The 15,121-nt window shown below is 50.0% G+C and overlaps 1 protein-coding gene across 1 annotated transcript; it reads left to right on the top strand.

Annotated features, from left to right (window-relative positions):
• Window positions 4,052-5,056, top strand: LOC110433313. The gene is made up of 2 exons (XM_021455150.1): window positions 4,052-4,415; window positions 4,498-5,056. The coding sequence occupies exons 1-2, from the start codon at window positions 4,124-4,126 to the stop codon at window positions 4,524-4,526; spliced, it is 321 nt and encodes a 106-aa protein (XP_021310825.1). The 5' UTR covers window positions 4,052-4,123; the 3' UTR covers window positions 4,527-5,056.

The following is a 15,121-nucleotide window of genomic DNA, read 5'->3' on the forward strand; positions in this document are numbered from 1 at the left end:
GTGGACTTCCTAGAAGCACTCTGCGACTTTGGCTTCAGCGTCAACATTATGCCCAGGGTACTCTATGAAAAATTCTTTACACATCCTTTATTTGAAACAACCATGTGTTTGCAGCTTGCAGATCAGACACTAAGTTTCCTAAAGGGAATATTGTAGAACCTCTACGTCCGAGTTGGTACCTTATACGCTCCAGCAGACTTCGTGGTGATAGAGACTGATACTGATGAGAGGGCACCCATCATCCTAGGGAGACCATTCCTGAACACCTCGGGAGCTGTCATCTACGCTAGTGCTGTCAAGATCAGTTTCTACATCAAGGGAAGGACGGAGACGTTTTTCTTCAAGAACAAGACTACACAAATCTCAGAGCAATCCTGACATGAAACAAGGAAGAGGACCAACAGGAGGAACAGGAACAAGCAAATGTGGACCAAGTCAACAAAGATGGTCACTGCAGTTCAAGGAGGTCAAGATCGTCGACTTAAGTCACCGTTCCTGACCAAAAAGGACGACTCAGTCACCTATCAGCTTCTGTTAGGAACCATGCCCTTAAAACCGACATACACCCAGCTCCAGATGGCAGATCAAACATTTCGGAAGGTTGAAGTTATTGACATAGGAGAAGACGAGTACGATCCACCCATCATCCTTGGAAGACCGTTCCTCAACACCGTTAAAGCAATCATCTACATTGGAACCGGCGGAGTCCACATGCACTTCCCCTCTGAAAAGGTACGCCACTATTTTACTAACCTTAACTACATAGTTGAAAGACTCTAAGCAGGTCAGGACAAGAAGAAGACGACGCAACCGCAACCAGAGTAGGCAAATTATCAAGGACGAATGGGCGGATTATGAAGGAGAAGTGGTAAGGTCTGAAGACATACAACTTGAACAGAACTGTCCTGAGGAGACCGTAGCACCGTGTCAGGTGTGGAGAGAGAAGATAGTTATACATGAAGACCAGGCGCTGTCGGAACCACTGACTACGCCATCCAGCGAATCCCAGGACAACTGAGAAAATAGAGAGTCCCGTTCGGAGGACTTAAAAACACCGAACGCCTTGGTAAGAGTTAAACTTGGTAGTTATCCTTTTTCCCTTTCAATTATTTAAAATAGTTTGCTTAGTTAATCAGGTTCATATCATCTTAAAAAGAAAATAAAAATGTTAAAAATAGTAAGCCCCATGTGATTATGCTCATGGCATAAAACCCATAAGTACATTCACTGTGGTGGCATAAAAATAAAATAAATATATTCCTGTCCTATAAAAAAATAAAATTATGATCCTACTAATGAGTAACATTTATTGAGGAGGCTCAACATGATAAAGGCTAGATATTTATGCTAACTCTTAACTAGTTCCACAAAGCTTTGTTGTCTATTTGAGCTCCACAGAATTCAAGGATCAAAGAAGACTAGCAGACGAAGGACATCCTAATCGCTGTCAGAGTGCTGCCGACATTCAAATACACCTCCGCCACCTACTAGCTACATCAGAAGAAATTATGTCAAAATCCAGCTTGGGGGAGAGCACCCCCATTTATCCAGCTAAGTGTTCTACTCACGTTTATACTTTACTCAAATAATAAAAAGATGCATAATCATAAAAACCCAAATAAAGATTTTATGCTTATATATATCTTTGCTTAGTTTGCTAAATAAAAAAAATAAATCAAGATAAGTATTATTTTTCTTTCTTAGTTTTATTTACTAGTATTCGGAAATAAAAAAAATGCATAACCATGAAACCAAACACAGTTTCTGTTTTGAGTAATATATAATAGTTTTATGTAATACTAAGTTTTAAATAAAATAAAAAGAAAGTTTGATTCAAGTCTAGGTAATTGACAAACATGATATGAGAAGGTCTGAGATACTATTTAACTTGTTCCAAGTTTTGCTAGAGTTCTGGAGATTTTATCTTTTGAAAATCTAAAAATTCATAAAAAAAATAATAATATATGAGATCATAATACCTAGAGTCTTATAAGAAATAAATATTAAAACTGTGGGTACTTTCTTTGTTCAAGCCATTGTTAATTCTTGTAGTTTTGGTGAGAGAATTATCATGCTCCCAAGATCAAGATCTTTTTGTTTTAAAAATATAAAAGATTCACTCTTCCGAAGTATTATTGCGTTAGAGGCATGGGACTATGCAAAAATTTGATTCGAAAAAAAAGAGTGAGATGAGAGGTAAAAATGGACAAGTGTCCGAAGTAGAATTAGGGGTACAAAGATACCCACCTGAGTGGAAAAAATGGACATGTGTCCGACAGTAGAATTAGGGGTACTTGCTGCCCACTTGAAAAAAAAGAGACTAAAAAAAAGAAAAAAAAAGAAAAAAAATGATAGCCCATGGTCCCTCTAATAAGCAATATGCCAGTAAGAGATGACAAACTCTTCAAAAAGGTCAAAGGTCTTGATCTAGGAGTATGACATTCCTCTCCCTTGCTCCGAGCATTGACATAGCAAAATGCAAAGTAAGTATGCTAAAATTTTTAAAGCTCTACTTATATATCTTTCGAGAAGAAGGCAAATGCCTCAGATTTATTTTGGAAACTTACAAACAACTCCAGAACAAAGGTAAGATAGAAGAACTTGAGACATAGTGCTTGACTTGATCATTCTGTTTTTCAATCACTTAAGACCTTAGTGATAACTTAAAACCCCTTTAGTAAAAGGCATAAAAGTAACCCCTGTTTTCTTGATGATTTTAGCTTTGCTCAGGGACGAGCAAAGGTTAAGCTTGGGGGAGCTTGTTGACGGTCCTTAATGCTCACATTTAACCATCAATTAATCATGGAAAAGGATCCAAATGCAACCAACACCCAGACTTTGGGTTTTATATGACAGAATTCCACGAGTTTTGGTGTTTGTCTATTTCTGCAGGGGGTTATCAGGAAATACGGAAGAAAGGCCCACACGTCGGGATTACATAGAGATATTAACGTGCCGCGCAATTTTCTATCATCTAGAAGACTCCAGAAGCCACGGGAACGAACGGGAGGCCGAGCGGGCCCGGAGGCAGGGCGCCCGCCCTACCCCCCTGGGCACCCGCCCTCCTCTGCTGGCCAATCAGCACGAGTCTCGGGGATTATGCTCCACCGACTCTAAGGATCGAGGAAAATCACACGATGAAGGTCGGTTTGATCGGATGGTGGAGAATAACGTGGAAATTCCTTGGGAGCTACTCTTCCTAGATTTCTTGGGGGCTACTCTTCCTAGATTTCTTGGGGGCTACTCTTCCTGGACTATATAAGCAGACCCCCACCAGCCCCTGGAGGCATACCTCTTCTACAGAATCAAAGCTAGGGTTTCAATTCTTCATCCAAGTAGAGAGGATCCCTCTAGTTCTTCTAGTCTTACCTCTAGTTCATCTAGATCTAGTTCTAGTTCATCTAGTTCTAGTTCTAGTTCCTCTAGTTCTAGTTCTAGTTAGTTCTAGTTGTAATCTAGAAAATAGAGAGAGAGAAGAGGAGAGCGGAGGAGGAGCCGGATCTGTCGGATCTTCCTCAACATTATACTTTTGCAGCATCTGGTTCGTTCTTCATCGTTCTCCAGGTTCTTCAATTCATAATTCCTGAGTTCTTTAATTACTTTTATTTACATTCAAGTTATTTATTGGATTCCCGCTTGCATCAAGTGCTCTAGTCTTTATAACGCTAGAGTAGTAATTAATAGATTAGACGTGGTGTTTAGTCTTGCGATTACCTGGAATTGCACCCAATCCTGCGGATTGTTGTGGTAGCCTTAGGGTAGTGATAGCCCTAACGGTCGACGTATTCCACCACGTTCGGATCGGTGTTTGTAGGACCGTAGTCAGACCTTCCTAGCCCCCTTCTCATCTCTTTCCGTGGTTAGTGCTCTGATGTCCCGATATAGATAATCTTGAAGTAATTCTTGATTCTTAGATCAACTAGAGAACTCTCAGGAAACTTCCTCTCTTCCCACCAAAAATATTCATATAGTTATCCTTGGGCGATCTTGATTCTTAATTAGTACACTCACGTTCTCTGTGGAAAATCGATACTCTGGAATACTCCCGGGTGAAGGCTACATCGGTATCCGTGCGCTTGCGGATTTTTCTATTTGCGTTTAAAATACCCAACATTATCGCAGGATGAAGGAGGAGTATGTGAAGAGCAAAATTGCTCGAGGCGCCGCGGAGGAGGCCGGGAAGAAGGCCCGTGAGGACCTCGAGGCAGAGCGAATCCGTTCTCGCAGTCTCTCTGACGACGTTGACCGTCTGAAGAAAATGCTGCTAGAGAAGGAGGGAACTATCTTACAGGTGGGTAAGATGATCGAGGACCTGCCGGTCGAAAATACAGATCTGGCTCGTTCCTATAAGGAGATCGAGAGGGCTAACACCGACTTAGTTGGTGAGAACACAGCTCTCGAAGAAAGGATTCGTGGTATGTTTTTCCGTGCTTTAGTGTTTCTTTTTGTCGGGTTTTTCTCTCGTGCTGTCTAACTCTCCTGTATCGATCTTTGTAGGGCTTAAGGATGATCTGCTGGCCGCCTAGGTCGACGCCCACTGCACTAAGGCTCAGCTCGAGGGGGAGGTCGCTCTAACCAGTCGACTAAGTATTGCGATAAATGACCTCTCGACCACCTGGGAGCTCGAGCCTGCAGATGAGTCGAGGGAGGCGGCTCGATGCGATGCACTGGTCAAACAGTTGTGTTACTTAGGTGCCACACTGAGGGATCGAGTGCGGGACGCCCTTCATACCGGGGTGAAGCGGGCGATGGCGGTCGTCTTCTTAGGCTTCTCCTACGACATGGAGGTGGTGTCCCACGGCTTCATCACCGATATCTCTAAGAGTGATGCTGAGAACGAGGAGAGGCTTCATGCCTTGATCGCGTATGCAGAATCTCCAGGAGAAAGACTAGCGAAGCGGTTCGAGCCGGAAGTGCTGCCTCCCGAGACCAACGCAGGCACGGAAGACTAGGGGTATCAGGGAAAACTTGAGGGCCTGCGTGCCTAATTAGGGTGTCTAGACCCGTTGTAGTGTATTTGTCTTGGTAAAACGCTATGTCCCGAGTGGCCTTAAGACTTGTGATTTTTCATGTATATTTGTTTATTCTTATGCTCGAGTTTCCTTTGTCTTCTTTGTTGCCTAAGTTTGCATTCCTCGTTCGACCTTTTGTTAGGGCGACCTTGATTGCCTCAAGGGTGAGGGAGTGAGTAGAGTTACCATAGCCCAGAGGCGTAGGGGTTCTCAGGCTCGTCTTCCCTCGGCCCTTAAGGGGCTCGAGGTGCCTTTATTATTCGACCGCGTGAGGTTTTCCCTTAGGTCTTGACAAGGTAACGTAGAGGATTTTTTTTTGAAAAAATTGTTCGGTTTTTAAGAGCCTTTGGGGGGGTCGCCCCCCGCTAGCCCCCGAGGGAGTGTTGACCATGACGAGTCATGGTCGACACTTCCTCCATGCGTCGACGTTTAGCCGATAATAAGCGTGTATTGCTTGAAAAAGCACTTTCATTTATTCACATATTCATTCTCAGAGTTGCAGTACAAGATGTACATGAAAATGTAAAGCTTCGAAGCTCTAAGGGTAGAAGCGACGTAGCTGTTCGATGTTCCAGGCATTGGTGAAAGCCGCCCCCTTTTTGTCCGTGAGTTTGTACATCCCTGGCTTCAAGACCTCGGCCACCACATATGGGCCTTCCCATGGCGGAGTTAGCTTGTGGCATCCTTGGTTGCTTTGTCGTCGATGTAGGATGAGGTCGCCCACGTTTAGGTCTCTTTTGCGCACATGTTTGTCGTGGTAGCGTTGGAGCTTCGGCTGGTACCTTGCTGAATTGAGGAGGGCCATGTCTCGAGCTTCCTCAAGCTGGTCAACCGAGTTCTCTTGAGTCTCCTTGTTTGTTCGTTTGTTGTAGGCTTTGAGTCGAGGTGACCCATACTCGAGGTCAGTTCGGAGCACAGCCTCAGAGCCGTAGACCATGAAGAACGGGTTATATTTTGTGGCTCTGCTAGGCATTGTTCTCAAGCTCCATAGGACCTAGGAGAGCTCCTCAACCCACTTCTTGCTGAACTTCTTTATTCGGTTATAAATTCTCGGTTTGAGCCCTTGCAAGATCATACCGTTGGCTCATTCGACCTGGCCGTTAGTTCGAGGGTGAGCTACCGTGGACCAGTTCACATGGATGTGATGCCGATCGCAGAAGTCCAAGAACTTTTTGCCAGTGAACTGCGTGCCATTGTCGGTGATAATGACGTTGGGTATTCCAAACCAGTGGATTATGTCGGTGAAGAAGAGGACAACCTGCTCTGAGCGGATGTTAGTGATGGGTCGAGCCTCGATCTATTTGGAGAACTTGTCGACGGCTACTAACAAATGGGTATATCCACCCGCTGCCCTTTGGAGAGGACCCATGAGATCGAGGCCCCATACTGCAAATGGCTAGGTGATGGGGATCATTTGTAGAGCATGAGCGGGGAGGTGGGTCTGCTTGGCATAGAATTGACACCCATGGCACGAGCGAACGAGCTCTATAGCGTCAGCAACGGCCGTTGGCCACTAGAAACCTTATCGAAAGGCATTTCCTACAAGGGTTCTAGGAGCCGCATGGTGGCCGCAAGCCCCCAAGTGTAGGTCCTCGAGGAGCTTTAGACCCTCTTCTATGGTGATGCAGCGCTGCAAGATCCCTGTTGGGCTTCGTCGGTATAGTTCTTTGCTCTCGCCATAGATTACGTACGATTTGGCACGTCGAGCGATACGACGGGCCTCAGATCGATCTTCTGGCAGTTCACACCAGATCAAGCAATCAAGGAACATCGTACGCTAGTCGAATGGTCGACCGGGGCGTTGCACGACCTCCATCACTTATGCCGCCGTTAATAAGGCCTCGACTGCATCGGTAGGCTTGGGAGCGGTAGTTTCTGCGCTGGCTCCCGTGCCTAGGTCGACAGACGGCTCATGCAGGTCTTTTGAAAATGCGTTTGGTGGGACGGTGCCTTGAGTGGACGCGATCTTGGCGAGCTTGTCGGCTGCTTCATTATTTCGTCGTGCAACGTGAATGAGCTCGAGGCTGTGGAACCTATCCTCGAGCTTGCGCACTTCCTTGCAGTAAGCTTCCATCTTTGGGTCGTGGCAGCTCGAGGCTTTCTTGACCTGGTTGATTACCAGCTGAGAGTCGCCTCGAACATCGAGGCGTCGAACCCCTAGCTCGATGTCGATTTTTAGCCCATTGATGAGAGCCTCATATTCTGCGACATTGCTAGATGCGGCGAAATGTATTCTGATGACGTACCTCATGTGGACGTCGAGAGGTGAGATGAGCAGTAAGCCTGCCCCGGCTCCTATCTTCATGAGAGATCCATCGAAGTACATAGTCCACAATTCTACTTGAACCTGAGCTGGGGGAGTTGTGTGTCAGTCCATTCAGCGATGAAATCTGCCAATGCTTGAGATTTGATAGCTTTGCGAGGCGCATAAGTTGGGGTCTCACCTATGAACTTGGCCGACCATTTGGCAATCCTCCTAGTGGCCTCTCGATTCTGAATGATCTCACCCAAGGGGAAGGACGAGACCACTATGATCGTGTGACTGAGAAAATAATGCTGCAACTTGCATCGAGCGAGAATCATGGCATAAATCAGTTTTTGAACGTGGGGGTACCATACCTTGGTGTCCGAGAGCACCTCGCTGATGAAGTAGACCGGCCGTTGAACCGGTAACGCGTGTCCTTCCTCCGGCCTTTCGACCACCACAGTCGCGCTGACGACCTGGGTCGTCACTGCGATGTATAAGAGCAGAGGTTCTTCAGGTCGAGGGGGAACCAGGATTGGAGCGGTGGTCAGCGTCCTTTTTAGGTTGTTGACGGCTTCCTCGGCCTCGAGAGTCCAGGTGAAGCATTCGGCTTTTTTGAGAAGCCGATACAATGGCAAGGCCTTTTCCCCTAGCCTTGAGATAAAACGGCTCAGCGCTGCTAAGCAACCCGTGACTTTCTGCATGCCCTTGACGTCTCGAATTGGCCCCATCCTGGCAATGGCTGAGACCTTTTCGGGGTTGGCCTCGATGCCGCGTCGGGAGACGATATACCCTAGGAGCATGCCTCGAGGCATGCCAAATACACACTTCTCGAGATTAAGCTTGATTTTATTCGTGCGCAAGCAGCTAAAGGCGATCTCGAGGTCCTAGATCAGGTCGCCTCGTCTTTTTGATTTGACGACGATGTCGTCGACATACTCCTCGACCGTCGACCCTAAGTGCTCACCGAATACACGAAGCATGCATCGCTGGTACGTCACCCCAGCGTTTCAAAGTCCAAAGGGCATAGTCATGTAATAGTACATCCCAAAAGGCATGATGAAAGAGGTCGCGAGCTGGTGGGACTCTTTCATCTTTATTTGATGGTAGCCAAAGTACGCATCAAGGAACGAAAGGGTTTCACATCCCGCGGTAGAATCGACAATTTGATCAATGCGTGGTAAAGGAAGGGGAACTTTCGAACATGCTTTATTCAAACTCGTATAATCGACACACATCCTCATTTTCTCATTCTTTTTCTTAACTAATACAGGATTTGCTAACCAGTCGGGATGATGAACCTCCTTGATGAATCCGGCCGTCAAAAGCTTGTGGATTTTCTTGCCAATGATCTTGCGCTTCTCCTCGTCGAAGCGACGCAAGCTTTGCTTCACTGGCTTGGAACTGGCTCAAATCTCCAAGGAGTGCTCGGCGACTTCCCTCGGTATGCCAGGCATGTCCGAAGGACTCCATGCAAACATATCGGCATTTGCACGGAGAAAGTCGATGAGCATGGCTTCCTATTTGGGGTTGAGATCGGCACTGATCGTCAGCACCTTATCGTCGGAGCTGTTGGGGTCGAGCGGGATTTTATTCGTCCCCTCTACTGGTTCGAAGCTGCCCGCATGACGCTTGGGCTCTGGAGCCTCTGCGGCGAGGGCCTCGAGCTTCGAGGCGAGTTCGGTGGAGCTCTCGACGGCTTCTCCATACTCGACGCACTCGACGTCACACTCGTACGCGTGCTCGTAAGAGGAGCTGACGGTGATGACTCCTTTGGGCCCGGGCATCTTCAGCTTCAAGTAAGTGTAGTTGGGAATAGCCATGAACTTGGCGTATCCCGGTCATCCGATGATGGCGTGGTAGGTGCCGCGAAATCCCACCACTTCAAAAGTGAGGGTTTCCTTCCTGAAGTTGGCTGCTGTGCCGAAACAAACTGGCAGGTCGATTCGACCCACTGGCAATGCCTTTTTTTCGGGCACGATGCCATGGAAACCACCCACGCTTGGTTGGAGCTGCGCCCTCTCGATGCCAAGAAGGTCGAGGGTGTCGAGGTAAATGATGTTCAGGCTGCTGCCGCTATCCATTAGTAGCTTCGAGAGTCTGGTGTTGATGATGATGGGGTCGACGACAAGTGCGTAGACGCCGGGAGCGATCACCCTGTCGGGGTGGTCGTCACGGTCGAAGGTGACGGGAGTGTTCGACCAGTTGACGTACTGGGGCACTGTCATCCTTGCTGCGAAGACCTCACGGTGCTCTCTCTTGTGCTGTCTCATGGTGAGCTGCGTCGAGGGTCCGCCGTAGATCATGTAGCAGTCATGGACGGCAGGGAAACCTTCATCTTCTTTGCTTCCCCCCTTATCGTCGCTATTGTCTTTCCTCTGGTCGTCCTTCTTTAGCCCCAGGCTATCAAAGTAGTTTTTCAACATGCGACAGTCCTTGAGCTTGTGATTCGCCCCTCCCTTGTGATGAGGGTAGGGTTCCTTGAGCATTTTGTCAAAGACGCCCCCCTCCGGGGGGCCTCGAGGCTTTTTGCGCTCAACTGCGGTGACGAAATCATCGTCGAGAGCCTCCCGCTTGATCGGCCATGTTTTCTTGATCTTCTTGACCTTCTTAGACCCTTTACTAGGGCCCTCATCATCGTCCACTGGCGCTTTTCCCTTGCCGCTCTCGTGGCTGAAGAAGGCGCCGACCGCCTCTTCGCTAGCTACATAGTTTGCCACCACATTCATCAGTTCGTCGACGGTTTGCGGTCGGTTTCGACCTAACTCTCGCACCAAATCTCTGCATGTGGTGCCAGAGACAAAGGCTAGAATGACGTCGTAGTTGGGGATGTGCGGGAGCTCGGTGCGCTGCTTCGAGAAGCGTTGAGCATACTCTCGGAGAGATTCTCCTGATTTTTGCTTGCATTTGCTCAGGTCCCACGAGTTGCCGGGGCGTATATACGTGCCCTTGAAGTTTTCTTCAAACACCCGGACCAAATCAGTCGAGTCGTGGATCTGGTTAGCGGGAAGCTCCGCGAGCCACCAGCGAGCAGTATCAGAGAGGAAGAGAGGCAATTGACGAATGATAGCTCGATCATCCCCTCGTGCGCCTCCCAGCTGGCATGCCAGCCGAAAATCTGCCAGCCACAGCTCTGGCTTGGTTTCACCATTGTATTTGGCGATGCTAGTCGGAGGTCGAAACAGGCTCGGTAGTGGCGTGCTACGGATTGTCCTGCTGAAAACTCGAGGGCCTGGTGGTTTTGGCATCATTCGATCTTTGTCGCTATCGTAACGCCCACCGCAGTGGGCGCTATAGCCATGTTCCTCCACATCCCCATGTCTTTGGCGACGGTGCTCGTTGATGTCGTGTCGTGCGTCGTGCTGCCCTCGATTGTCGACGAGGCGCTCCTGGACGGGTGCTGTTTTCCTACCTCGAGGGGGTGGTCCTTGATGGACCGACACCTCCCTCTCGGTTCGGGCTGGCTCGACGCATTTTTCTATGGCTGCCCCTCGACGTCGAGAGGTTGAGCTCTCGGCTTGGTGAGCTGCCGCCACGTGGAGCAGAGTCTACACCTCATCTCGAATGCGTCGTGCCTGGGAGTTTGAAGGCTCAGGCATATTACGTAGCAGCATGGTCGCCGCCGCGACGTTCTGGCCCGCTCGAGGGAAGCGGCTGACGAGTGGCTCTGGCTCCTCGTCTCCGACGATCTGCTGGTACACCTCTCCAGCACGACCGTGCGTGCCTCTGCCATGCTGGTGTGGTTGGTCTCCCTCGAGGGCCCGCTCGAGTTGGGCGAGGCGCTCGCAATCCTCATCGAGCTTGGCCTTGAGCTCCCACAATTGTGCAAGTTGTGCAGCTTTGTCGTCCTGCGGTGGAGGGTTGACCTATCTGTCGTTCCCAGGTGTCCTAGGGTCCTCCCTTGCTACGGGGGCTCGGCCGCCGCCGGCGGCATCTTGTGTGTCGTCCGTGGTAGCCACGGTCCTGTCGACGTTGAAGCATTCCCTTGTAGGGTCGTAGCTGTCGGATTCGGAGTCAGTATCCGGCTCAGCGGTGTAGAAACATCCGCGCCCCTCCTCCGCCAACTGCTGCCTGAGCGAGGTGATGGTGTATCACCCGGGTCCTAGGCGTCGGAGGCCTCGTACCGGGGAAAAATCCGGCTGCTCCGCTGCTCGCTGGGCTTGCTGCTGTGCCCCGACGTCGCACGAGAGGACCAGTGGTCACTCTACGTATGTCTTGGCATCTGGGCACACTGTCCTGGCGAGCAATGTCGCGGCATTGTCTAGACTGAATGGGTGTGCTCTCCTGGAGGTGAACAAACCAAGTGGTAGCAGCGCCGTCGAGGGTGAGAGCGCGCGAGGCATGCTATCATCCAATGTCGTTGCGTGGCCGTCCTGACACTGGGCCGTCGTACCTGTGGCCTCGACGCGTGGGGTCGTCGGTTCCTGCACCACCGCCCGCCTCATACGAGGTGATGACCATGAAGCGGCAGAGGGGCAATGGTGATACTACCCACGTCTCTTCTTGGGTGGGGAAGCGTGGTGGCGAGGCCGTCTCGGAACCTTTGATCGTGTGGGCATGATACGAACCCCTCCCGGTCCTTCGATCGAGAGCAGGATCATGTCGTAGCTGAAATGGTGGACATGGACTCGAGGCTCGCAAACCAAATCACCGTGGAGCGTAGGATCGGCGAGACGAGAGTGGCCATCCGGAAGGAGATGGGAAATCGGTGGAAAACACGCAGGACCCCTACCTGGCGCGCCAACTGTCGGTGTTTTGACCTCGGGGGGTAACACCAACGAGTGAATTTATGTGCGTGCTCCCTCTTTCCAGATGGTGATGCAAGAATGAAATAGAGATTTATCCTGGTTCGGGCAAGAGAAGGCCCTACGTCCAGCGGGGGAGGAGACTTTGTATTATCTTGCACCTAAGTGCTTGTATAGGGGTGAATACAGGCAGGTGTTGTCGAGGGTTCTACGTCCTGGCTAGTGGTGGTGAGAAGTTCATGTTCTACTAGTTGTCTTGTGTATCTCTTCCTTAGTGTCCCCTTTTATAGTCCCAAGGGGAGACCTCGGTTACAGAATGTAGGCATTTGAATAAGCCTCAATAGGGGTACGACGTGCTGACCTACGCGAGGCCTCCGTACCGGCGTGGCCTCGAGCCGTCTGGTTACAGGGTACTGTTGATATTTGGTAACGCCATCAGGAAATGATCCGCAAGCACACGGATATCGGTGAGCACTTCACCCGGGAGGTTATGCAGAGTATCGTATTTATATTTTTACCACTGGGAGAAAGCGTGCATCTGACTAACCAAATCTATTGCTACTACCCTTTAGGATATAAACAAAGTGATTCGATGTGAGCGATGTATAGAGAAGACTACAACCGCACTCTCGTTCTAACCTTGGTAAGGATGATCTACTGTTATATTAGGGAGGCTCACGGAATCTAGACACCACAGAGGATGTTCGACCCCCACCTATAAACCCTATCGATCCTGCTAACGGGATGTGGGCTAGACAGGGGATATCTATGAGTACCCTAGCCCAAACACCACGTTTACGCTAGCAATGATTACTCTAAACTCAACCGGAAGAGATTAAAGTAAACTCATAAACCAAAGAACAATAAGAACAAGAACTTACTAGAATTTAGAAGTCAAAATACTGAAGAATCCTAGGATCAAGCATCGGATTAGGAGACTTGATCCCGCAGGTACAACCTCGGAGTAGACGCCGATAGGTCGGGCTTCCTCCGATCTACACCTCCACTCTATCTCTCTCAATCTAGAAGAACTAATTCTAATCTCACATTGGATGCTAAGCCCTAGTTCTATATAGAGGAAAGGTTATCCTTCGAGGGCACCTCTCAACTCTATAATGATGTGTTCTCCTCCAGGGGCCAGGGGCCTTGCTTATATAGCCTCCTCCTTTTGTGCCTTTTTGGTTCAGCAGGCGATGTGGTACTAAACTTTCCACCATATCTCATTAAAATGCACATAGGCCTTAATGGATCAAAATCTGATTTGGGCCCAATTAATCCCGCAGCTCTTTTATGTGGAGTCCTTCTTTTATTAATATCTCTTGATTCTGAACTCCAAATATAGCAAATAATATATTCGCGACATGTTAATATCTCTATGTAAACCCGATGTGTGGGCCTTTCCTCCATATTTCTTGATAACCCTAAACCCGATGTGTAGGGATTTGATGGGTGCTTGTTCCCTATCACGTTTCCCGTGACTGTCGGGTTAGGTGGGAGTATGTCAGATGCATTGAATGCCCTGGCTCCCGTACCCGCGACAGGCGGCGGGAGGCGCCTTTGCGCTCGAGGTCCACTAGCTTGCTCGAGCCGCTTCCGTATTCGACGGTCGCCGCTAGTCGAGCCCCTGTCGATTTGTAAGACCTTGCTTCCGTGTTCGAGGCCATGGTCGACATCGAGCCTTGACGTTTTTCAGGTTAGGACGTCGAGTTAGAGCCTCGATTCACTCACGACTTCCCCTATTATGGGTGTTGGTTAGGATACCCCCTATTGATATCCTCGACAGAGTGTGAGCACGGCGAACATTCAGGCTAGACTTGAACTCCATGAAGACTAATGTTGGTAAGCGTTTGGTGAAGATTTCGACACACTGTGAAGTTGTAGGAACTTGGAGGATGCAGACTTCACCATGGCCGCGCACGCCGTTCCCCGAGACGGCCGCCTAGAGCCATGCCTAGCAGGGTCGTGTGCCCTGGCCACACACCGAGCAGCACCTCTGATCGGCCCCACCTCCGAGCACCGTGCAGGCCACGGGCCGGCCACCGCGCGCCGAGCAGGCAGCGCCAGGCCGCCACCGCACGGGACCGCAAGCCCACGAGGCCGAGCTGCCTGCGCCGACCGCCGCTAGGGGGCCGCGCGCCCCTAGCCGGCCGCACTCTGTGGCCGCGCGCCCGTGGTCGCCTCGCCCACGTCGGCAGCCAGGGAGCCGCGCCGCTGGCCCAGGTGCCCGCGCCGACCGTCGGGACGGCTGCGAGCTGTCGTGAGCCACGCGCGCGTGCACCACAGGCCGAGAGCAAGCTACGCCGCCGTGGACCGGCCGCCGGTGGGCCATGCACTGCCACCTCGTGTGGGCATGAGTGCCTTGGGGGGCCTCGCCCCGCCACAAGCGAGCAGCATAGGGGCCGCGCGCCATGGCCAACCGCGCCCCTACCACCGCCAAGTGCCAAGCTCGCCAGAGGGCACATACCCCTAGACGGCCTACTAGCCTCGCGTGCACGGAGGACCGCGTGCCCCCGGCTGGCCGGCGCGCCCTTCGGTGTGGCCGCGCCCCCTGCCGCACCTCCCATGGCCTCCATGGCCACCTTCTCCTCTCCTGTCTATCTTCGTGAAGAAGAGGATAGGGAAGAGAGAGAAAGAGGAGAAAGGAAATGGATGAGGTTAGGGTTTACCTTTCCCATTTATATGACCTCTAGACGATTTCGAGCCGTCCATCGTGATGGACGGTCACGATTGATTGGGCCGATCTGGCCTGCCCATGAATGGTAAATTTGGCCCAATTGCTCAATTAAGATGGACAACGCATATTATTTATTATTTGTGCAAAACAAGTGGCCTGAAGCCCACTATAATACAAAACACACGGCCCGAAGTTCGTGATACATGTGTGGCCCGAAGTCCACCGTATTTCTTTGTTATTATTGTTATTTACCACAATTACTAACTGTATTTAAATTCTACGTATTTACTTCATTAAAAGTAATCCATAAGATTACATGCGGGAAATAAAAGTGTCGTCCTAAAGATTACACCTAATTGTAATCCTGAAGATTACAATCGAAGGAAATTCTATTTATCTATGTGCACTAGATCACACATCTAGACAGCCTGAAGCCGCTAGACAA

This window comes from Sorghum bicolor, chromosome 3 (assembly GCF_000003195.3).
Source record: "Sorghum bicolor cultivar BTx623 chromosome 3, Sorghum_bicolor_NCBIv3, whole genome shotgun sequence".
NCBI lineage: Eukaryota > Viridiplantae > Streptophyta > Magnoliopsida > Poales > Poaceae > Sorghum > Sorghum bicolor.

What these genes read in the sequence shown, in the direction of transcription:
- LOC110433313 (XM_021455150.1), top strand. Translation starts at nt 4,124, where the DNA reads ATGAAGGAGGAGTATGTGAAGAGCAAAATTGCTCGAGGCGCCGCGGAG. An exon ending in TCTCGAAGAAAGGATTCGTG is followed by an intron (nt 4,416 to 4,497) that starts GTATGTTTTTCC and finishes CGATCTTTGTAG; the next exon opens with GGCTTAAGGATGATCTGCTG.